Below are 25,077 nucleotides of genomic sequence, written 5' to 3'. Positions count from 1 at the left end.
TATTAATAAATAAATAATATTTACTATTTAGTTTAATTCAAGCTTTAATTGTTTAATTCTTCTTGCCAATGTGACCGCAGCTTGGGCGCCAAAAAGTTAACAGTTGTTATGTAAACGTAATGGTTTAACAGAGTAGAGCACGTAACAACGTAAGTTCAAAAGTTGTAATAAATTAGTGTATAATCCAACAAAAATAGTTAAGTAAAGGCTGTAAAATAGTATGTAATTATCAGCTGATCAAAGTTAACCAATATATATTGAAATACCTGAGAAAACAAAGAATAAATAGAATTGCAGCCTTGCCATCCCTCCCGTTTAGTGTGACCCCACGCTTACGTCGCCACGGCCGTGTGTAACGGCCCGCGGAATGCCGACGCACTGGCAACGCCGACATGAATTAATTGAATCCAAAATGGCTGAACATTTTTTGTACAGAAGAAGCGTCCAACGAGAGCAAACGCCGTGAGACCGTGTGTTTTCGCAGCGAATTACGGCAATAAAAGCGCATTAAACGCGCACTCGCAGCGCGAATAAACAATTTGCAGCCGCGTGCGGGAGAAATGCCGCACAAATCGGTTAAGAAAGTGTCGGCCAGACGGGAAAATAGCGAAATTCAAGCGAGCGTGTATATGTAAAGTAAAACGAAAGTTGTGGATGTCGCTCTGCGCGAAAGAGAGTGCACTATATGTTCGTACATATATATTTTTGCAAGCCGAGAAGTCGAAGGTGAAATGAAAATGCTTTAGCATCCAAAAACATAAAGACTATTTATCAAAAGATCAGCGAATAATCGTTTGTGAAAATCGTATATTTTGCTTTTCCCTACGCCCATTGCGCGTGTGTGTGTCTGCGCGCGCCCCCGTGTGCGTGTGTGTGTGAGCATTGGAATGAATTAACAAAACCAATTACTAAATTCCAAAACAATAAAAACCACAACATAATAATGCTGTTCTAAGTAAACCCAGCTGTTGCTTAAACATTCGGTCGTTCAGTCAACCAAAATCAGTGGCTATAATTAGCACGCCCACACTTGAAAACTCCCCGAAAAAAGAAACGCCGCCCACGCGTTAAAATCGTAGGATATTGCCGTTATGGATATGGATTTGGAGCAGCTAAAGAACGACTTTTTGCCGCTGATTGCCGGCATCAAGCAGGAGCAGCTGGACGCCGTGCCCACGGATGTCCTGCCCCAGATGAGCACACCGAGCACGGCCAGCGGAGCGCCGACCACCTCGTCCCTGAGCTCCTCCTCCCTGAGCCTCAGTAATCCCTGCGACAGTGCCGAGAAAAGGGTGGGTACTTAGTCCCTAGCTTACCTGTAATCACCGCCCAATTGAGGTTAACCTATGCCAAATAATCACACGTGCTTTCCGCCGCTGATAAGAAAAAAAGACGGCTAATCACATTTGTCTACTTAGTGTAAAGTATTGTTTTGGTTTGATTTTGATGCGCTCGTGTTTTGTGCGCTCCTTATCAACCGTTTCGAGTCTCGTGCAAAAAGCATTTGTTATCTTTTTCCCAGGCCAAAGCAAACAAACGCCAGCACTCACACAATAAAGCGGGCAGACAAACAAACAGCAGGCGAATGTAAGTGTGTTTCACTTTCGCGGCCCAGTCCCAGATTTTACACGGAGAGAAAATAGGCATGTGATTGTGATATCTGATTTATGATCTTAAATGTGATCGTATACAATCGTGTAATTGCCTTTTTTTGTGCTTAAAAAACGTGAACAAATATTTAAAAAAAATTTAATTTATTTATTTATAAAGAACTAAATATGATGATATTACATATCTTATCCGTGTGAAATGTCAAACTTCACTATAAATAAAATATTAATTTTATTTAATTTGCTAAAATTAAAATTCTTTTAGTTATATAACTTTGATATTTTGATATTTCTGTTCGGTAAATTGGTAAGAATAATTTTTAGATACATTTGTTTACATTTAAATTAAAATGTTTAAATTGTATCAACGAAATGTATTGGGCCTTCGTAATGATTAATTAACAACTCAAAATTACATAACACGATACACACCTATAAATTTGACTGCATTTTTCCCAGTGTTGTTTTGAGTTTAAGTCTCGTGCCGATGGTCTCGGTTTCCCGCTGTGGGTGCGAGCGAAGCAGCACGATGGCTGGAGATGATCTTTCCTGTCTTCCATTGGAACTGAAGATCAGCTGCAGCTGCCACTCTCCAGAAGAGCGAGAGTGTGTTTGCGTGCTTTTCTGTTTGCTCTCCATGTTGCTTGAGCTGCTCTTTTAGCCACAGTAGAACCTAAGTAAATTCGACCAAATGGCATTTAAGTATATCTTTATTTTGTGTCACATTTGTATCAGCAGACAAAATTTAATATAGCTCAATAATTTTATCATTTAATAAACTAGAAAGTGTTTATTTATTTCTATTTAAAATTGGGTTTATAAGCTTTCAAATTGACTAAAAAACTTTGAATCTAGTTGTAAATAACATAATTACTTATTTAGATTTAGATATTTATCTTGCTTCAATAGATTCAATGCATTTAATATTTACTGCGTAGTCATACTAATTGGCCCATCAGAAGTTGAAATATAATTTTGGGACCGACCCCAAATAACTACCTTATTTTCAACTCCAATTGGCCAATTTTAAAGCTTTTTGTAGATCTCATTAAAATCAACCAGAAACTGAATAATCAAAAAATATACACTAGTTATAATAATGAAACTATAAGTTACCTAAAAAAGTGTTTCTCAAACATGAAGACTACTTTAAAGTGTACTAATTGGTTACTTTTTTATCTCTTATGAGTTAAGTTAATCCAAAACACGTTTTTATTCAATTAAAAGCCGCACAAACTGAAACTTTCTATGCGGCATGTGATGCTTCTAGTTACGGAAGTCTGACTGTAAGACTGTATTCGAGACTCGAACTTTTCTTCTTCTGCTGGCCGTGCAAATAAACGTTGCCTTGAGTGGTGCCTTTTGGAGTGGCCACTCTCTCTCGAACTCAAACAGGGACTGGGAATGACATGCACTCATTCAATCCGTCCGTCAATCATGCAAACGATTGTGTTTACTGCGGTCGGTGGGGGCACTTAAGGCCCCAGACTCCGGGATACAGGTCCAGTCCCAGTCCCCCAGATCGCCATCGACCAGTCCCGACCTTAGCCCCCAAGCTGAATCCCCTCCAGATCACTCAACGTCCATTTCTGATGTGGGCAAAATGTTTGTCTAACCTATTAAGTGGAATGTACTATTTCAAGGCAAGGTGTGGAGTTCAGAATGGCAGATGATAGGGATTTCAACGAATCTAGAACCTAAAATTTTATTGGAATAGTGTGATAATTTTATAGATACTTGCCTAACACAACATAGCTTTTTATTATGTACATACTTGATTCTTAAAAGTATATCTAATCTTACCTGTATGTCCATTGTACAACATGTTAAACATCTGTTCATGGCAATGTTTTTATTGCATCTCTGTAAATAAAGTAGATAGCTGTGAAATAGTCCATTTTCACTGAAAAAGTTACGTAAGTGGGTAAAAGGTCAGTAAAAGGGTATACTGTTTTCGTGCACAAGTATGTAAAGTATATATGTTCTTGATCAGGGTCACTAGCCGAGTCGATAGAGCTATGTTCGTCTGTCTGTCTGGATGAACGCTGAGATCTCGGAAACTAGAAAAGCTAGAATGTTGGTATTACCCACACATATTCTTGGGCTTCCTACGCAGCGCAAGTTTGTTTCAGCCGAGGGCCACGCCCCTACTAACGCCCACAATCGCCATTAACCATTTTTAAAGGTGTCTGGCGCCCACACCTTTAAAGATTTTGAAAAAGTACTCGCACTTGCTTTAGCTGAGTAACGGGTATCTGATAGTCGGGGCACAAAAGTTATTCATAAATACAGCGACCTTTTTTAATTTTGTATATATGTATTTCCATTTATTTTTAAGAACTAATTTATCATCGTATAATGACTAGTAATTTAATTAAATACATGCTTTTAAGTCCTAATATTTAAAAGCTCTTTGTTATTGGTTCCGAGGGGTACATATATTGAAAGCACTTTTGAAGGTTTTTTGTTTCAAAAGCCATTATACCTGGTAGCTGCTTTTGTTGGAGATTTTGAGAGCTTCGCGAAACGGTAAACCAACCATTCAAAATCACTGAAGCTTAACCGAAAAGCGAAAACCTATTAATCTTTCGCTCCTGTCAAAATGGCGGTTTTGTCATTAAAAGTGACAGCTGCCCGTTGGCGAGTATCCATATGTCATCCTCCAAAACGATGCACCTCAATGCACTTTTCCAACCCCCGACGAGGCCATATTTAATACTCCCATAAATATATTCGTTTGTTAGTATGTACCTTGTGTGTTGCATGGGGCATGCGACAGGTTGTAATTAAATTGCTTGACACCGTAATAAATGGAAACCCAAAATCGTACGACGCCATTTTGTAAGATACCGACGAAACCGACGAAATGAATTCTTAGAATTCGCCTTTAATGATGTACAATTAACTCTAATTTGATGAGAATATGCAAGCAAAGCAAAACGAGGAGAAGGCAAAGTGCCGATGGCCAGACGTCGGTGCCAGGGAGCCCCAAATCCCCCCGAAATAAAAGTCGTTAGGTGCACGGGAAAAAAGTAAAAAAAAGAAGTAAAGTTTCTAATTAACTTGATTACCCTGCAATCGGTCCGGAAAGATCTTGGAAAATGCTTCTCTTTTCACTTTTCACGGGCTACCTGCCTCTAACGCAGCCACCGGTTAATAAACCTTCACCTGTCATCCTCGAACCGTTTCCTTCGTTGATTTTTTCTAAATGTCTGTCTATTATGGCACCTACAGTCAAGCATCCCTTCAGTGACTCGGATTGCCTGACAATTAGCAACTATCCTCATGTTTTGGTTCCAAATATTATAAAACTTAGTATTAGGTTCAGAAAACAAAAATAAATAAATTAGAATATGTACCCCCAGGTATATAATAAATACCTCATTAAGTATTCTCCTAATTCTAAACCAATAAATTGTTCCCGTGCGAAAACTTTTCCTTACGGACACGTATGCAATTTTACTTTCCTTCGTTGATTTTTTCTAAATGTCTGTCTATTATGGCACCTACAGTCAAGCATCCCTTCAGTGACTCGGATTGCCTGACAATTAGCAACTATCCTCATGTTTTGGTTCCAAATATTATAAAACTTAGTATTAGGTTCAGAAAACAAAAATAAATAAATTAGAATATGTACCCCCAGGTATATAATAAATACCTCATTAAGTATTCTCCTAATTCTAAACCAATAAATTGTTCCCGTGCGAAAACTTTTCCTTACGGACACGTATGCAATTTTACTTTGCAAGAGTTCGATCCAAAATTCGCCTACACCTGTTTCGTTCCCAATATTATAAGCTGTTTGTTATTATTATAGTGCCATCTGCTAGCCTACATGATTACAATTTAGAAAATTGCTTATAAATTGGTCAAATTATTTAAGTACTCAAAGTTGAGAAAATTATTTCCGGAAGGTAGTTATACCCGTTACTCCTAAAGTAAAAGGGTATATTGTATTCGTGCAAAAGTATGTAACAGTACAGTATGTAAAGTATATATATTCTTGATCAGCCATGTCCGTCTGTCTGTCTGTATGAACGCTGAGATCTCGGAAACTACAAAAGGTAGAAGGTTGAGATTTTTCACACAAATTCTTGGCCTTCCTACGCAGCGGTAGTTTATTTCATCGCCCACTAACGATTTTAAAATGTGTCTGGCGCCCACACCTTAAAAGATTTTCGAGAAGTATAAATGCAATTTTGTTTTATTTATTTTATTTATACCTATCGAAATGTAGAAGACATTTTTCAAATCGGACCATTTATTAAAAAGTTATGCGCAATCAAAATTGTATATATTCATCTCCCCGCATTCCCTTTAGCTGAGTAACGGGTATTAAATAGTCGGGACACCCACCCGACTATAGCGTTCTCTCTTGTTTTACTAGAAATTTTATAGCGTAATTTTTGAAAAAGGCGGTTCCATTTAGGGAACTTCTCCTGTATATCCAGGAGATACACATTTTAATTGCTTTTCCCGGGCAGTCAGTGGGCGTAAGGCCGCCCTAATCCATCCATCGACGTCCAGTGCGTAATTAAAGTTGACTGCGACTGCGGGATCAGTGCGGATGGATGGATGGAATGGGATTGGGAATGGCAGTGGTGTGGGTGTTGGTTCGGGTTGGCAACATGTGTACCCTGGTCGCACTCCTGTGCGGGGATTAGGTGCTACACAGGACATAATCCGATCACAAAAAGAGGATTATAACGTACAACAACAAAAACTGTGCAGTCGGGCGGCAATGGCCAAAGGAAACCAAATTGACGTTACTTTAAAGTGGAGCGTTTTTCTGTCAGTGGAAGAGGACGGGGGAAATGCAGACGCATACGGGAGATTTGTGTCTGGCAAAGTTTTATAAGCTTCATAAGTCCTGAGAAACGAGAAAGTCTGATTTCCTGCTATCCTACGGCAACAGCAGATGTAAGCAGATTTCCAAGAGCTACGTCAGATTGTTTTAGCTGTTCAGCTGCCGCCTTGCTGTCACGCCCCCAGATACGCCTACGCCTACGCCCTAGTATCATATCGGTTATATGTGTTATTGCTATTCCTGCAACTGGCGTCGTCACGATTTTTGGGCCCCCTGCTGGCTGGGAAGTCTTACCGGTTTGTGTATCTACATCTCTGCGGGGAGTCGCCATTTTGGAAAACACTCGTACATCCAATGTGTATATATATATATATGTAATGGTGTATACGTGTCTGCAGATGCCATGGCCTCCGGGAGCAGGAACAATTGCATCGGGCACAAAAAGAACCGCAAACCGCAGCAGCAGCAGCAGCAGCGGCAGCGGCAGCAACGGCGGCTGTGACGGCTTTGGTAAGCTCCAGAGACCGAGGGCCACCGGCTCGTCGGACCAACGCAACCACAACGCCCTGACGCCCCTGCCAGGGCCACCAACCCAACCCTCGACCGTCAACCGTCGTCTGCAGCAGCCCTGGGGTCCAAAATCCGTGGAGTGGACCAACCGACAGCTCAGTCCGTTCATTAGTTTGCGGTTTCCTGGTTTCGTTTCGGTTGGCTCCACGTCTTTGGTCTCTTGTTTCCCGGCGAGAGATTTTCAATTTTGGATTTATGCTCGCAACATGTTTGGGAATAATAATTATTATACCTTTCCGACTGTAAACAGTCGAGTTTCTCCAAACCATAGTCTTAAAACCGGTTTGGGATCGATTTCCAACTAAACCTAACCTCAATTTTCCTAAAATCGAAGCTAATTTAGACTTAGGAAAGTATAATGATGGTTCTGATGAAAGCAAACAACGTCAGACAATTGATGTCTCATAATCAAAAGTTGGCTCATCCAGCTTATTTCCATTGTGCTCGTGTGTCCTGGTGTTTATTGTTTATATTTAATCAGTTTCTTGTTTTTAAAATAAACATTTCTTTATTGGGCCAACAAGCAGCTGTGTAAATAGACTACGAATTGCAAATTTTCCCCACAAATGGAGTACAGCTCATTAGATATTAAGCAGATAATGATTAACAACTGGTGGCCTTGAAGCCAAATCGTAGAACATTGAACCGCCATTAAGTTCCCTTTGATCAGAGAGGTATCGCGATGAAGGATCTAATCGATCAACCCACACGCAACCCTTGACTGTCAGTGTAATCTCAATGAATCACTTTATTACTGCTCGTTCGGTGTGTCATTCTGGGTTGGAACTTCCACTTATCAGTGCCCCATTATGGATTCCCTAATGTTCCAACAAAAAGGGTCTGTCAAATGATGACATTTCTGTGAAAAGCAATTTTATTTACATAAGCGCCTAGTCGTCGACTTCCTTCGGTTAGGACCTGCAGTTTGGCAGTTGCCACTGCTTTTAATGGGTTCCATCGATTTTCTCATAAAATAAAGCAAAACTTTTCTGTTCGTTCTGGCGTGCCATTTACGATTTCCATACAATTAAATCTTTACGACTGAAGCGATGTGGCTTGAGACTGAGACATTCGGGCTCGGGTAAAGCAACCGAAGGATACAAAAGTATAATATTTAATGGGTTCCGTCATAAACAGCACCGTTTATGGGCAGACCTTAAAGTATAGATAGCTTTCCAAATTTTCCAACAAAAAACATTTCAGTACTGTTTTCTTGAGAATTCCTTAAAAAGAATGACTCAAGCACTTGAAAGTATCTTGAGGTATACTGGGAATTCTGAAAATACTACGGCGTATATCTAGAACGAAAACCTTGGGGTCTGTGGGATTTTTTTTCTCAATCCGTGCGTGTATGTGTATCTGCGTTAATCCGGAATCATGCTTTTTATGAGACCATTTTTGTAGCAATTTATATTGTATATGTACATATTTTTTTTGGTCGCTTAAATTGCGTTATGAAATGTAATGTCAGGTCATTAGGGTCTGTCCATTAGGTGGGTTCGGGTGGTTCTTTCCCCTGCTCTACCATCCTCCATCTGCTGGGCGGAAATTGCAGCGACGTTGGCCGGATATGTCCGCGATTAAACCGAATGGCCAATGGCCCAAAATGGCGCTGCTCCTGCTCGCCTTTTCCTCTTTTTCCCTTTCCCATTGGCAATAGATACGAATCCGATTTGAAGGGCCCGCCTCGATTTGAAATTCGTATTCGGAATCGAATGTTTTTAATGCGTATTGGATATTTACAAATTTTATTTATTTATGTTGTACTCACGAATTGGGTTTCGCTTAAATGTATGTACATCTGGCGGTGGCCCCGCCATTAATATTTATCAGCTGCTGCACCTTTTCCGACCCTGCAACTTGGTTGCTGTTCCCGATGTTCCCGATGGCGTCGCATAAATCGCAACAACTTTTTGCCCGACACGCCCCCCAACGCCCCTGACTTCACCCTGGGTTCACTGTGCTTCTCCAGGTACAATCAAGTTTTTCGCTTTTATTATGGGGGGAGTATAATATATTTTATACGGCTCTATCTGCCTCCGTCTTCATTGCGCTCCCCTCAATCTTTCTTACCAATTTATGGCGGCCATTTTGAAGAGCGTTGTGTCTTTAAAATTTTAGTTTATTGCAAAGTCTCATAAATATTTCAAGAGCAAGTTTCGTCTTCATCGTTTCTGGGGATTTAATGGGGGATGGATGAAGGAGAAAAGTATCATGAGGTTGATGTACTTTGATGTGCCTTTCAGTCTGTCACCTGAGTCCCACTTTCCGGCAGAGAAGTTCGTTTGAGTGCTTTATAGATTTTCCATAAACACGATTGCACACTTGGCCTAGCGCTGAAAAATTTATAGAGCCACTTCATTCGTTTTGGAAATACCAAATGGATGATTCAATCGATTCCCACTTGTCCCTGATCTATTGAACCTTGGCCGCCATTAATTATCGTTATCATATCTGGGGGTTATAAATATTATGGCTTGGCACCATATTGAAAATCCATGTCTTGCATTTATTTTTAGCCCCATAGAATCTCGGAAGTTATTCACTCGCCTGTACATATCTGGGGAGCATTTCCAATTTGATTACTTTGATCAGATTTAATGAACCGGCGACCATAACGACGGAGCATATCGAATGGATCCGCCGTGCCCAAAACGGGGAACTGTGGCGAATGAACTTCGGATGGAAAGCATAGCGAACTACATGCAATTAATTTACATTTGCGTAAATGGCATGTGAAATGATAGCGTGAATTTGGCATCGTATAAACACAGTATATGATTTCAGCCTGAAAGCGTGATTTGCTGAGAAGCAGAGCTGGTAACTCTGTATAAATTATCGGCATTGCCAGATCGCTAGAAATTGAAGACCCTTTATAGGCTATTTCTCTAAAGTCAGAAACGATCACCTATTTTTGCTGGTATATGTTTTACTATGATTTTCTACGGTTTACTATGTCTTACTACGGTTTACTACGGCTTACTACTGTTTACTACGGTTTACTACTATTTACTACGATTTACTACGGTTTACTAAGATTTACTACGATTTACTACGGTTTACTACGATTTACTACGATTTACTACGATTTACTACGGTTTACTATTACTATTACTACGGTTTACTACTATTTACTACGATTTACTTCGGCTTACTACGATTTACTACTATTTACTTCGGCTTACTACGATTTACTACGGTTTACTACGATCTACTACGGTTTACTACGATCTACTAAAATTTACTACGATCTACTACGATTTACTGCGGTTTACTACGGTTTACTACGATTTACTTCGATTTCCAACGATTTACTACGGTTTACTACGATTTTACTTACTATGTTTTACTATGGTTTACTATTACTATGTTTATGGCTATATTCCCTTTAAAGGTACTTTTTGTGGCTTTATCAAACTAAACCAGGGATTTCTTTGTCACTTTTGTATGGACAGACTGAATGATAGATTGAAGATTGGTCCATTGTCCGAGCAGAAATCCTAAACGTAATTAATTTTCAGCTTTTGTTGTATCAAAGGATTTTCCTGCTGTCCGAAAGTTCAAAGGACATCTACGCACACATATGCGTGTGCCATCTGATGCCTGCCGTTTTGTGTTGTAAATTTGCAAAATAATCGAAATTGATGTAGGAGCAACAATAAACAAGCGATGGCCGGCCATCATCAACCGGCATCCAGCCGTCTGAAATCCGAAGAAACCCAGAAAGGACCAGCAGCATGGGGCTTCATCTCCATCTGCAATCGCCAGGCAACCAGCAGGACGACAGACCTCCCATGATGCTCGTCTCATATTGCACTGATTTATGGCCTGGCCAGCGGGCGGTGGGGTGTGGATCTGGATGTGGGTGGTGCCTAATGGGTGGTGGGAGACCCCCCAAAAGTGCAGCTCGAATGCTGCAACTGCCGGTCGAACAGCCTCAGCCGTCACCCACATAGGCAGCTCGCAACTTTCCCCAAATTGCATTTATATAAAGCTTAATTAAATTTTAAGCCCACCTGAAATTTGAGTGACAAGGAATACCTTTTATCGAACCAGGACCACAAATGGAGCGGTAATGGCCAACGGAGGACAAAATGGAAGCCAGTTGGGGGTAGCATTGTGCATAAGGATTACTCTATTGTTATAAACGTCCATGAAACTTTTCATCTTTGAAAAAACCGTTGCTACCTTTGCTAATGGTAGATAAAGTAGTCAATTATAAGTAGTTGTAAAGTTATATTTTCCTCACATGAGTTGTTTATTTAAAAGAAATCACCTTAAAAGGAGTAAATGTGAGTACTCCATTGCTTGATGATGAATTAATTATTTTGGCTTATTGTCTTTCCATTACCCTCGCATTGAACCAGTCGTCTGGACTGCAGTCCACCTAATTAACAGGACAAAGGAATTGATTCTAGTGTGCTTCCTGCACCGTACAAGATATCGACGACCATTGTGTGACGAATAAATAATAATTAATTATAAACAATGCAGTCGGAGCTTAGGAAAACTGTACGTTCCGAACCAGTGCTTTAAAAATAACACCGTTCCTGTCACTTTTCACTTTAGTGGTGTAAATAATGAGTATCACTTAAATTGAAAGGTTCTATATGGGGGATAGGTAAATTGTAGTTTAAAAATGTTTGAAATCGAACAAAGACAGGGAATAGGTTAGTTCAAGCCAATGGCGGATTCGGAAAAAATATTTTGTTGGAGACTTTTTAAATACCACATTTCCTCTCACTTTTCACCCGAATGCGAAACCAATCTTTCATACGGACAGACAAGTTAGATAAATGATATTGCATACTTTTAAAAGAATCCTTTTCAAAATATAACAAATTGTTTGTATATATATTATATAGTATTAGCTTTAGTGGGTATTTTATTTTTATTGCCGGAGTTCCCATTGTTAAATCACAATTTAATTTAACTTGTTTATAGATAATCTAAAAACGTGTCTACAAAAACAATTATAACCTACACTGTTGCTATCAACCTGTTTTAAATTAGTACCGATTTAATGGGAAATTAAATGTTTCAATTAACCAACTAACACGATTTAGCAGCCCTGCTTATCTGCATCTAGACTAAACGATTTCCCCATTTATAAAAGTGTCAATCACATTTTCCGATAGACTTTTGAACCCTTGCTGTTCCTCGATCACACATCTTTTTGAATTAGAATTGATTCAGAGCAGCTGTTTTAAATATTGAATATTCAAATCGCTCAGACTTTTGCCCTTGGGCGATGTCTCTGGGGAGGGTTTTCCCATGGGGAGAAATTCCGGCATATCTGACGATCTCTGGCTCTTGACACAAGGGAATTCGTTCTGATGGAGGGCCGTATAGAATTTAATGGAATTATGGCGGCCCCAGAAAATGGATTTCGAATGTGAAATGTGTCGGAAAGTTGTCGGTGTGTGGACTTTTAACCGATTCTGGTCTTGTGACAGCGTCGAACCTGTGGAAAAAAGAAAAGCTAAAAAAAAAGAGAAAGGGGAGAGAGTGTGCGAGCGAGACGGGGTGATGTGTGCAAGTGAGAGGGCGGATGGCGAAGAGGGGGCGAAATACAGTTGTGGAACTTCTTTCATTTAATTTCAGCAACAAAGTTTTCTGTGTGACTAACGAGACTGAAACTTTTTTGAAAATAAATTTCAAATTAAATTTCGCCAAAGCCTTTTAAAGTCCGTTGCCAAGCCAATCGGGAGTTTTCTGAAGCGGGGGAAAACTTTTTTTTTTACCATTTACTTTCATCAAAATTACATCAATCATAAATGCACTCATTCATTCGTTGTCATGTCGCCATTCCATCAATTCCCATTTTTAGAGCTTCATGCGGATGCTTTTGTATGCGAGAGTCTAGTTTCCATTTTTGTTGTAGTTTCTGCTGCTGGGGCATCCTTTCAGCAATTTCTAATTGAAATTGATTTAGAGCTATTTTTGCCTTCGACTTTTTTGCCTCTATTTGAGTTGAGTTTCGTGTGAGCGTGCTGTTTTTCGATGTGCGTGGCAAAACTAATGGTCTACGTGATTGTAGGCTATCGTATAATGGAGGAAAAATGCCAAAAATTTTAATGGTTTCCAGATGTAACAAAATATGGCTTTGTTATTAATTTTTAAATACTTAATCTTAAAGCATCGAATGAAAGAAAGCTTTAAAGAATGCTTTTAAGAATTTGTTGAAGACTTTTTAAAACCACAAATGTTAAGTTTGTATTATACATTTTGTAATAAATAAAATCCCTAAATTTCCTAACCTAAAAGCTCTAGTTTTCAGTAACAGGATGTTTAGATTAGCCTTGGGTCAGCTTAATTTTCCATTTGAGCGACTCGGAAGATTGAAAAATCCATTAATTCGAATTACTTGCAGAAAAGCATTCTTTAAATTCTTGCCACATGCTGCCCGGCCATTTGCTTCGATGGGATGCTACGGACATAGATATATATACACACAAGTTTTTTAATGGTATATAAATATATACATATATATGCATCACATTGTAGGTGCGGACCGAGAAAACGAGTTTGCTACCCGCTTCCAGTTGCGTCAAGTCATTGCGATGCGATGGAAACATGGGGGTAGCAGCTGGTTTTTCGCCACATTTATAATGGCCAGCTCTCTGGGCCAGTGCCGCGGGTCTTGGGCAACTCTAAGTGGGTTGCGCGGCACCGATCCGAACCGCCGAATGCTACCCGAACATAACCGATCCAAGTCCGAAGCGAGCCCGAACCGTGGGGAGAAGCTGGCGGAGATGGGGAAGAGCCCATGATGAATGGCTTTCAAGTGGGACGCAGCCTTCCGAGCACCCAGCCGCCTCCACAACGACACGCCCTGCGCACCGCTTCACTGGTCGCCCACTTACAATGTATGCCAAAATAATAGACGTGGGAGTTCGATAAGTAAAAAGCAAAGGCATTTATTAAACTATCAAGAGTGTTAAATATGATTCTTTATTCTTAAAACTTAAAGAGATATTGGGACAAGAAAGAAACCACAATTTTGTATTGCTCATCTGAGACATTTATCTCTTTGCCATCAGTGTTTGCAATTACTACTCCGTAGTAGCGAGATGAATACAAATATTGCTATGCTATTGCTATCGCTCTCTTTTTGACGAGAGCCGTAGCAGAGCCATAGCAAAATAACGAGAAAGTTTGTGCTCTGCTCTGCTCGTAGTTTTGTCGCTTCAGAAACTGTAGCAATAGCGGTAGCAGAAAATCCAGTCCTGTGCTCTGTGTAGCAGTAACGGTAGCAAAAAATTGATAGCGAGATGAGAGCAGAGCACTTGCTTTTTTTTCATGTGCTACGACTCTCGCTTGCTTCTGTCAGAATAAAGTGGTTTAAAATAATAAAATAAATAATAGTATTTTATTCAAAAACTAAAAATCAATATATTATATTATATTATATATAATATTCGTTTTTTATTGATTTTTAGTTTTTGAATAAAATACTATTATTTATTTTATTATTTTAAACCACTTTATTCTGACAGAAAATATTTTCTTTCTCATTCTGGCAAAGCGACAATTAAAAAGAAAACGCTGCATAAGAAAGGTGCAGAAAATAAGAAAACTAACACAAGCGAGAGTCGTAGCACATGAAAAAAAAGCAAGTGCTCGGCTCTCATCTCGCTATCAATTTTTTGCTACCGTTACTGCTACACAGAGCACAGGACTTGATTTTCTGCTACCGCTATTGCTACAGTTTCTGAAGCGACAAAACTACGAGCAGAGCAGAGCACAAACTTTCTCGTTATTTTGCTATGGCTCTGCTACGGCTCTAGTCAAAAAGAGAGCGATAGCAATAGCAAAACAAAATACTACGAGAGTAGCGTAGCTTTTCAAACGCTGTTTGCCATAAACAAAAATTCCTCAAAATTAAAAAAAAAAAATTGTTGCAACTTCATATGCCAGGTGTGGGGTTCGAACCCACGCTCTCTCACGAGAACCAGAGCTTAAATCTGGCGCCTTAGACCGCTCGGCCAACCTGGCTGTGCTTGTTCCTTCATTCAAAGTACAATATGAGCAAACGAAAATAAACAAATTTAAATTAAATACAGCATTTTTAAGGTTTTATAAATTTAAACATTGTTTTTATGTGCCAATTTTCATTGCTATTTTTATAAGGTTTTTCTATGTTTTTATTTAATATATATTATTTTAAATATTATATGTTTTCAAACATAACAAGCTAACCGCAACTGTAGTTAGCCATGAAATGGATGTTTCTTGCATGATTTATGAGCGCCCGCCGAGGCGTTTCGAAAGTGCCGAGATGAGTTGGCAGTTGGGGGCTCTGGAGAAAACTGAGGCGAAACTTTCTTTCGGACGGAAGATGGATCGCCGGATCGGCTCTTGCTTTGGGATCCGTGTGCGAAAATAATGTGCGCTGCATTTTCACCCAGTCTCCCAAAAAATCCCCCCACCTCCCCCTTCGCCCTGCATTGCAATGTCCGGACTCGAGTCCGGATTTCGGTTCCTCCTTCGGCCTGTCGTGGCGCATTCATCAATGTCCATGGCGCTTCCGTTGGTATACATACGTATGTATACCATGTATATACAGTGTACTTTGTACTCGGTGGGGCTGCATGTAAAACACTCGCACACCAATGCAACAATCTTTATCGAGCACAAACATAATCAATCAATTGGATTTATGTGCTCCAACTGAAGATAAAACTAATCAATCTTCGCCCAGCGACATTCGGAGACAGAGTTGGGAACGTCAGGCAGTGGAGAAGTTGGCTCTGGTTTGGAATCCCAGTTTTCAGCTTCCCAGCATCGGGCACTATTTATTTTTGCAGCCCCTCTCAAAAGCTGCGGCTATTAATTGTAAAGAAGTTTCGAGGCTGCGACGTTGAGAGATGATCTTGGCCGCTTGTCTGAGTAAATGTAATTTCCGGTCACAAAGTTCAAGTGCAGATAAGACTTTCCACACAGATAAGACGTATGGTTTATATAACTCTTTAAATCTAATCACTTTATATTGCTTTAGACGCTAAACGTGTACAATCTGATTAGAATTTGAATAGAATTTCAATAAACCTCATGCTGGATCCCCAAAATGGTCAAGAAATTAGGGAATTTTACTCAAAAACCACATTATCGCACAATCAATCATAAATTTACATAAAAGTCCCAGACGTCAGAAGTTTTTATTTGGGGTATTACGCTCATAAATCGTCTGTCTTATCTGGTTAGAGAAAGATAAGATAAGATAGGGTCACTTAAATAACCGCAGTGAAAGTGCTGTCCTTATATGATCCAGACCTTATTTTATAGCTTGATAAGTCTGCCAAAAAAATAATCCTGATAACCTTATCTGGATTACCCTATTTGAAGATAGTATTAAGAAGAGGTTCTTGAAAATTGGTATGTTGTATGTTTGAGAAGGAGATGATTAGACATCGGATTTTAGGTGAAATCGATTTCTTTTAAATATGATTTAAAGCCATATTTGATTGGTTGAAATTTGTTAACAAAAACCTCAATTATGTTTTGCCTAAATCTATTTATAACTTAATAAATAAAATTTGTAACCAATCAAAATCACCTAAAATCCGATGACTAGAGATTATATTATTAAAAAATTAAAGTTGAAACTCTTAATTAAGTTATAAAATGTATATAATTATGTTAATATGATATTAAACAGAAATCAGTTTAGTAACGAGTGCTTCTCCCCATTTATTTTCTTCCAGTCGGAGTCAAACTCATCGGCATCGGCCAAGTTCACCCTGTTCAAGTGCGTCTACTGCGCCCAGCTCCTGGGATCCAATGACCGGCCCAAGCTGCTCGAATGCCTCCACGTGGCTTGTGCCCAGTGCGTGAGCACCAAGTTCTCAGAGCTGGACCGCTCTCTCCCGCCACTGATCCATTGTCCGGTGTGCGACAATGCCTCGCAGCAGGAGTTCATTGTGGACAACCAGTTCCTGATTGAGCAATGCACCGCCGGCGATAGTGGTGATGGAATTGGCCTTTTAGGCCTAACCGGCGAGGGTCAAAAGAGCTCCGCCGCGGCGAGCATCCAATGCAGCAGCTGCTCGGACGGGGCGGTGGCCACCTCGTGGTGCGTTGACTGCTCCGAGTATATTTGCGACAGCTGTGTGCAGGCCCATCAGCGGCTAAAGATCACCAAGGATCACACGATCAAGCCCAAGGACGAGGCCAATAACGAGCAGTTGGCCGGAGCTGCCGGGGTGGACAAGCTGCACATGTGCCAGTTGCATACACAGGAGAAGCTATCGCTCTTTTGCGAGACCTGCGACAAGCTCACCTGCCGCGATTGCCAGCTCAGCGATCATCGGGATCACAAATACAAGTTCGCCCACGAGATTGCCACGGAATCGCGCCAGGCGCTGTCCACCCTCGTCTCCGAGATCAACTACAAGCGGTTCCTGCTCTCCTCGGCCACCAAGGTGATCGACGATCGCCAGCAGCTGATCCACGACAAGAAGAAGGATTTGATCAAGGAGATCACAGCCATGGCGGTGAAGATAACCAATACGGTTAACACCCGCGGCAAGCAGCTAATCATGCGATTGAACGAGGTGTGCGACAGCAAACTCAAGGTGCTGGTGGAGAAGAAGGAGACGCTGCAGCTGCTGTCCGACAATACGGATCACTGTATCGATTTCATGCAGAATGCCCTGGAGAAGGGCAGCGATTTTGCCATCCTGTCGAGCAAAAAGTCACTGGTGCGTCACCTGCAGAAGCTCAAGTGCCAGCGGGCGGATATTCCCAATCCTGAGATCCCGGTGCGCATTCAGGTTCAGCTCAACCAGGTCTCGGATCTGCAAAAGGTCATTTCGCAGCTGGGCATCATCATCGTGGATGGCAAACCGTATCCGCCCACGCAGTCTCCGAATGGAACACCACAGCCGCAGCATCCACCGCGCCAGCCGCCGAGCCCGAATATGGCGCCACCTCTGCGTCCCGGACTTCCGCCCGGAATGCCAGCCGGTCTCTCGCCAAACGGACCGCCCGTCAACTTTGGACCGCAGAACGGACCGCCGCTCTACAGCAACGCTGCCCAGCAGCAGTTCAACAATCTGTCCATGAGTCGCTCCTTTCCGGGCGATGGGTCAGGTAAGGGTATGATTGATTTTTATTTTGTATTTATTATTTGTATCTTTTATCAAAAGAAGGCGGATTTTATCATCATATTGCTTAATTATACTCGTTACTAGAGAGTAGAAGGGTATATTGCATTCGTGCAAAAGTATGTAACAGGTAGACCCTATAAAGTATATATATTCTTGATCAGGGTTACTAGCCTAGTCGATATAGCCATATCCGTCTGTCTGTCCGTCTGTATGAACGCTGAGATCTCGGAAACTGCAAAAGCTAGAAGGTTGAGATTTCCCACACATATTCTTGGGCCACCTACGCAGCGCCAGTTTATTTCAGGCGAGCGCCACGCCCCCTCTAACGCCCACAATCGCCCACTCACGATTTTAAAATGAGTCTGGCGCCCACAATTTTAAAGATTTCCGAGAAGTTTAAATGCAATTTTATAGTGTTTGTAAATACACATCGAAATGTAGAAGACATTTTTCAAATCGGATCATTCATTAAAAAGTTATGCGCAATCAAAAAATTATATATATCCATCTCCCTCGCACTCCCTTTAGCTGAGTGACGGGTATTAGATAGTCGGGACACCAACCCGACTATAGCGTTCTCTCTTGTTTTATTCATAAAGTTGTATGTAAAATTTGTTTTGCAAGGTTCGAATTATTGTTTACAAAGTCGGCAACTAAAAACTTGTGGTAAGAATATTAAATTCAGACTTATTGGGGTTAAAACCTTAAAAATGTATGTAAAATTTGTTTTGCAAGGTTCAAATTATAGTTTACAAAGTGGGAAGAATATTAAATTCAGACTTATCGAGATTAAATACTTAAAAATGTAAATAGAATCAAATACTATCGTGTTCTATATGAACTACTCCAAATTTAAAACCTAAAAAATTTTTAAATACCATTACAAGCCGACTAAAACTTTACTTGTAGATAAAAATTCAATTAGTACTTCAAGTTTCGTTCGCCGAAGTCGAGCTTCCCTTGTTCCATGATTTAGTGATATATCAGGTGCATGGAGGAGCAGGCCAGCTTTCCCAGAAAGACGCTGCCTCCTGCTAGACACAGCTTTTTAATGGGTTTTCGTCTATGTTGCAGTTCGCTTCGGGGGAATGCCGCCAGTGGGCATGCAGCGACACGGCCAGCCGCACGTGAGCTCCTCCACGCATCCGCAAAATATGGGTAAGTGCCGAAAGGCGGAGTCCAAAGTGGTGGGCAAAGTGGAAAATTAATTTTCTGCTCGCGCATTTTCACAGACATCAGCCTGCGGGGCCTGCTGAACAACCAGGCGGCGCAGAGCCCCAACGCCCACATGGCATTCAACGGGCCGCCCAGCTACCCGGGCGGGCCGCAAGGAGCACCGGCGCCGGCCCACCAGTCGATGGGACCCCAGATGCGTCCGCATTTCATGCCCGGCCAGCAGGGTTTCGCCCAGGGCGGTGGTCCAGGAGGCGGGCCGCGGGACGCCAACTTCATGAACAGCAACGCGCGCTTCCAGTCGCAATATCAGCGTATGGCCAACCACGCCCAGCAGGCGGCGGCGGCAGCGGCCATGGCCGGAGCGGCGGGGGGCGGCGGCGGGCAGATCCCTTCGCCGGGTGCACTGCAGCGGCCCCAGATGATGTCGAATCCCATGCAGAATGTGAGCGCCATGCAGAATGTAAGTCCTCTAAATCAAGTTTTATGATGGCGGGTAAGACTTTCTCAACTGCGCATATGAAATAATGGATTTTCTTCAAACTCGGGTACTTCGTAGAGTTTGCCTTGGTTATCATCTCAGACATTTTTGAATTTTTTTGGTGTCCATTTAGGGGCGCTATGAATTTTGGAAGTTAAGAACTTCAAAAAATTTCTCAAACCTCAAATTAGTATATCTCGGGAACGGCTTAGAGGAACAACGTATTTTAAATGTGTACTAGGGAAATTAGAAAAATATTTTCTTAAATTTTTTGTTGTCTATTATTTTAATTAATTTATCGTGGTTTTGGAAGTCTTCTTCATCCTATAAAATAAACTCTACTTCCCAAGATTGTTAATCTCATAACCAACTTTTCATCATTGCGCAGTTGAAAAATTCTTACCCTGGTAGAATCGGAGTTTTAACCATTTTCCCCTGTATTTCTTTCCACAGTCGTTGGGGTTTCATGGGAGCCAGGCTGGCTTTAATGCCGGCCCACCGCAGACCTCCCCGCAGTTAGGCGGCGGCGGAATGCACAGCCTGGCCAAGTGGCACATCCCGCAATCCGCCCAACAGTCGAACAGTGAGTAATTGAATCTAACTAGTCTAACCTTATTTATGTGTATTATTTGATTTAAAGGATAATTTAATTGGGAGCCTTTACTAACTATTCCATTTGTGAACATTTACTAAATAAACTATTCAATGAAGATAAAGATTTCCTTTAAATTTAAATTAGATAATCTCAAATTCATCTTATTTTAACTTGATATTACGTTTTTAAAGTTAAATTTTGCATTATTAAACAAATTTTTGGAATTCTTTTATGACTTGTTAGTTATTTCCCGGAAACAAAGTCAAGTTTAGTCTAATTTTCTGCGAACTCTTATCTTATTATTATTGAATTACGTCAGAGGAAACGTTTGTTTATATAATTGGAATGAATAGACTTCAGTGGAATTATATCGACAAAAAAACAATCGTAGTTACAGTAATCTTCAAATGCTTTCGACAAGGTTTTCCCATTACTCATTAATTATTTTGCTTACTATTTGCAGTGTGTTCGCAGCAGGGTCCCCTTTTGCCTTTTGCGAATGGCCGCCAGACATCGGAAAATTTTAAAATCTCACTCAAATCCCCCAACACGCTCAAGAACAGCACCCCGCCCAGCCTGGGGGGCGGTGGTGCGGGTCATCCGGGCCTCGGAAACGGCTCCTCCAGTGCTCAACTGAACGCAGCTGCCCTGGGATTGGGGCCAGCCGTTTCGATACTCTCAAATGTCACCTCGACGAATCCAAAGACGCCCAGTCCCAGCACCCATGAGGTGTGTCTCTATATTAATATTATAAAATAATAATTATAAAATATTAATTTGAAATATCTTTCTGAATTATAGAACAACAAGGACTTCACCGAACCCATTGACAAGGTGCGCGATGACTCGATCAACGATCTGATCGCCACCATTGCCAAACTGGACTCGAATGGAGTGCAGGTGCTGCCGGAGGGTCGCACAAAGACCACCTCACCGCAGGTTCATAGCTCCACGGATCTGTCCAACACGCAAGAAGGTAAGTACTCGCAACGCCTCCAAGTGCTTCATGTGCGTGTGGCGTTGTAGTTGCCGAATCCCAAGCCCGAGTCATTCCGAAAAGGTGGAGGAAATCAATTTGTTCAAGTCCTTGAGTGGTTATATCTGCTTGTTACCCGCTTATGTTTCAACCATCAGCCGTTAATCCGCTTTAGTTTTAGACTCTGGTGAAGGTTAAATGCTCATTTGTGTGGAGGAGTCATCATTACCATTAGTTTTGCTTGCTGGCTTACCAAATAAATTTCTAAAATTCTCATAACTTTGCTCTCTTTATTTCTATTTTCAAACATTCCGAAAAATAAACTCGTTTTCCAAAATAAAATCGAAACGCGCGCAATAAACGAACACGACACGAATAAATTACTAACAATTGAATCAATTCCAAACCAACACTCCAACACACTCAAATCAAACCAACTCAACTCGAATTAATCAACAACAATGCATACACGACACACCCACATGAATACACACCCGAATACACATGAATGCGAACCCAAAACTAATCATATCAGTTAATAATAAAAACGAACAAAAAGATGATCCCAACGAGGACTGGTGCGCCGTCTGCCTGGACGGAGGTGAGCTGATGTGCTGCGACAAGTGTCCGAAGGTATTCCACCAGAATTGTCACATACCCGCGATCAGTTCGCTGCCCGACGAGAGCGAGAGCTGGCAGTGCCTGCTGTGCGTCAACCTCAAGGAGCTGACCAAGACGGAGGGCAGCGAAAAGACCTCCGCCGGCGAGCTGAGTCCCCTGGAGCTGCGCATCCTGCAGCGCATCTGCCTGGAACTGTACTGCCAATACGAGCAGAGCCTCAACTTCCGGGAGCCGGAGTCGCCAGCCAATACATCCTACTATGAGATTGTGTCCAGGTAAATTTCATTCTGTTTTAATATATATTTAGGGTATTCAATTGCGTTGCAAAAGTATACACAAGTTTAGTAAGTAGGCAAGTATACAAAGTAAGCTTTGCCTAAAATAAAATTGACATACATATGTACATAAAAAGGGCGCTCTTTTTACTTTATATGAGAAGTCCTCGACTTCTTAGGCATTAAATGTCTGAGGACGAACATTAAAGTTGATTACTGGTATTATAGTCATTCTTATTTGGTTTCACCAAGAATTGTATTAAACCGCGAGTTCTTCAGCTGATTTGTTGTCCAATTTCTTGGTCAAGAATGTCATTTCCTTACTATCTTAAACAAGCCCGAAAATAAAACCGCGAATTCTTTGGCATATAGATGCTATATCAGCATCGTTTAACAATACCCAAAAAAACATTGATCGCCAAAAGTAGAGCAAAAAATTTGTTACGCGAATTCTTAAGCGTCAATCGGCTTCTAGGTGGACAACACTATAGACTTAAATCCGACTTTTTAGTATTTTTGTAGTATTTAAAACCTCTATTTTAAACCATTATTTCTACCCAAGTACAACATATTTGTATACTTAGGCTGGGGTGTTGTAGGCCTAGCAAGGCTTTGTATGGAAATTGTTTTATTGTTTTATACTTTTCAAACGTTTGCAACGCAATTGAATACCCTATATATCTCTGAATAGTAATGTTAGATTCCGCTTTAAATAATATATTAAAAACTAATTTAATTTGTTAATCCTTTTAGCCCCATGTCGCTGGATGTGATTCGCACCCGCCTGGATCCCTCCAGTCCCAACCACTACAAGGACATCGCTGGCTTCGTGTCCGACGTGCGTTTAATATTCTCCAACACATACCTCTTCTATCAGGTGAGGTTTAGCATTGATACAGCCTTATTTGCGATCCCTACTAATGCCCGAATTTTCGGCCAGGAGGACACGAAAACTTACTCCAATGCCAAATACCTGGAGAACTTCTTCGAGGAGCAGCTGGCCAAGTGGCTGCCGCAATTCGAGGGCAGCAAGCAGCTGGGCAAGGGCGGCAGCTCCAGCTGCTCACCAGCGTTGTTGGGTGTGAATGCGACTGGCTCGCCGTCGCCCATAGAGAATGGACGCAAAAGCTGCGGCTCGGCATCGTTGGGTGACAGCGATTCTGGCTGCTTGCCGGCCAAGAGGGCGCGAAGGTCGGGGCACGAATAGGAGGAGCTAATGCCCGGCGGAAAGGGCACAGACGGGGAGGAGCAGCGCCAACAGGAGGATGAAGTGCAGGCGGGGCAGCAGCAGCAGCTGCCTGGATTTTTGGAGGAGATGGACCTGGAGATGCCGCAGCGGCCGCACAGCCTGGGCAGCAATGTTATACAGGAGAGCGCCGACTATGTGCTTCAGCTTTTGCACGCTTACGCCGCCGCATTTGGACTGTAGATGCCGCAGAAGCAACTCATCGACCCGTAGGCTTACCTCCCCACCATCATGAGACACACACACACACACATCTGAGCAGCTAGACCTAAAAAAAAAACCGCAGATGTGCCCTTTGAACTTCAGTGTCTGGACATATTTAAGAACTCAACTGTAAATAGTAAAGCTAGGCAAGTCATTTGATATGATTTTATTTATACGTACAATGGAATAAATTGAATCCTTGGGCGATCGAGAATTGAAACGAGATATGTTTAGCTAAATTCTAAGTGTTGAATATCCATAAACATTGATATAAATATTAATATAAATATAAATATGTAAACCTTTCTGTAGAGAACCACTAGAGATTAAAGCTAGTCGTAAGTGTTCAAGCTCGAGTGAAATTGTCATCCTTATTTCACCGATTTGTATTTTTGAGATATACCCCATTCTGACCCATCTCTGTTGGAATTGTATTTACTTTTGTGATAGCGAAAAACAATAAGATGAACAAATTACCCATTATTCATAAATATTATTATTACCATTTAATTAAACACTGTGGCGAAGTTCTACATTTATTTCGAATTTGACATGTACGATATTTATTGACCGCTAACCATCCATCAGCAAGCTCCTGCTCATCCCAAGAACAGCATATACATTCGTATACCACATAAGAAGACACTTGAAATAAGTTAGCTGCATTCTAGCCGTCTAAGTTCCGCAGATAAATCAAACCCTTAACTTACGAGTAAGCAAATCATTGATGTTTGGATGTTGTACGTTTGACGTAATAGCAGACAGTAGGTGTAAGGAGTGACTAGCTCTATTTATTACCAATCGATCGGCGGGCCACGCCACCCGCAGGCGATGTACATAATGATCTATACATATTTCCGACAAAGAATCACCTTTTCATATACCTATACATATATATTTAACCGAGCGTGTATGTAGTTTTTTATGATGCCGGATCGAAACTAAAATAAAACCAAATCAGCTAAGGTCAATATTTTCATAAATGTTTTCAATGCAAGACACGAAAAACACAAACGAACAGAAGTCACACTGGACAACTACAAATAAAATATGATAAAATTAGATGCTAAAAAGTCAACTACCTACTCCTAACGACGCCACAATAGGAACGATATAGGGGCGGAAATATATTAATGAAATTATATAGCCATGCATAAATGTTTGTACGACGCTCCCGATGGACGACAATGTGTGCTATCCTATCAAGAAAAAAAAACAAAATAAAAACAAAAGCTAAGTAGATCATGCATAGCATCTGCGAATGTTTGTATGTTAAATGTGAAACTATGGAAATTATTTTATCTGTTTTAGCCGTAAGTTTTACGATAACTAAAGAATAACCACTGTATATGGATGTACTACTTACTATCGAGTGGATTATAAAATAATAAAAGAAAACTTCATGTAA

The 25,077-nt window shown here is 41.1% G+C and overlaps 1 protein-coding gene and 1 non-coding gene across 6 annotated transcripts; one reads left to right on the top strand and one right to left on the bottom strand.

Annotated features, from left to right (window-relative positions):
- The first annotated feature begins 395 nt into the window (after positions 1 to 395).
- bon (tripartite motif-containing protein bonus) lies at positions 396 to 25,077 on the top strand. 5 transcript variants are annotated; one of them, XM_017149415.3, is made up of 10 exons: positions 396 to 1,292; positions 16,695 to 18,081; positions 19,173 to 19,256; positions 19,331 to 19,734; positions 20,206 to 20,335; positions 20,811 to 21,076; positions 21,149 to 21,323; positions 21,883 to 22,219; positions 22,973 to 23,096; positions 23,163 to 25,077. In XM_017149415.3, exons 1-10 carry the CDS (start codon positions 1,092 to 1,094, stop codon positions 23,424 to 23,426), a joined length of 3,372 nt encoding a protein of 1,123 aa, XP_017004904.2. In that variant the 5' UTR covers positions 396 to 1,091; the 3' UTR covers positions 23,427 to 25,077. The 5 variants fall into 5 exon arrangements, with proteins under 5 accessions (XP_017004904.2, XP_017004902.2, XP_017004903.2 ...); XM_017149413.2 differs by having other exon boundaries at positions 21,859 to 22,219; positions 23,160 to 25,077; XM_017149414.2 differs by having other exon boundaries at positions 16,695 to 18,087; positions 23,160 to 25,077.
- TRNAL-UAA (transfer RNA leucine (anticodon UAA)) lies at positions 14,902 to 14,985 on the bottom strand. Its single transcript has one exon. It is a non-coding gene; the product is annotated as a tRNA-Leu (tRNA).

Source organism: Drosophila takahashii, chromosome 3R, assembly GCF_030179915.1.
Source record: "Drosophila takahashii strain IR98-3 E-12201 chromosome 3R, DtakHiC1v2, whole genome shotgun sequence".
In the NCBI taxonomy this organism is placed as follows: domain Eukaryota; kingdom Metazoa; phylum Arthropoda; class Insecta; order Diptera; family Drosophilidae; genus Drosophila; species Drosophila takahashii.
Note: the sequence above shows the minus strand (reverse complement) of the source record. Positions and strands in the feature narration are given on the sequence as shown.

Coding starts and splice junctions, on each gene's coding strand:
- bon (XM_017149411.2), top strand. CDS start 1,092: ATGGATATGGATTTGGAGCAGCTAAAGAACGACTTTTTGCCGCTGATT. Junction 19,257..19,330: donor CACGCATCCGCAAAATATGG/GTAAGTGCCGAA, acceptor GCATTTTCACAG/ACATCAGCCTGCGGGGCCTG. Junction 22,220..22,972: donor TACTATGAGATTGTGTCCAG/GTAAATTTCATT, acceptor TAATCCTTTTAG/CCCCATGTCGCTGGATGTGA.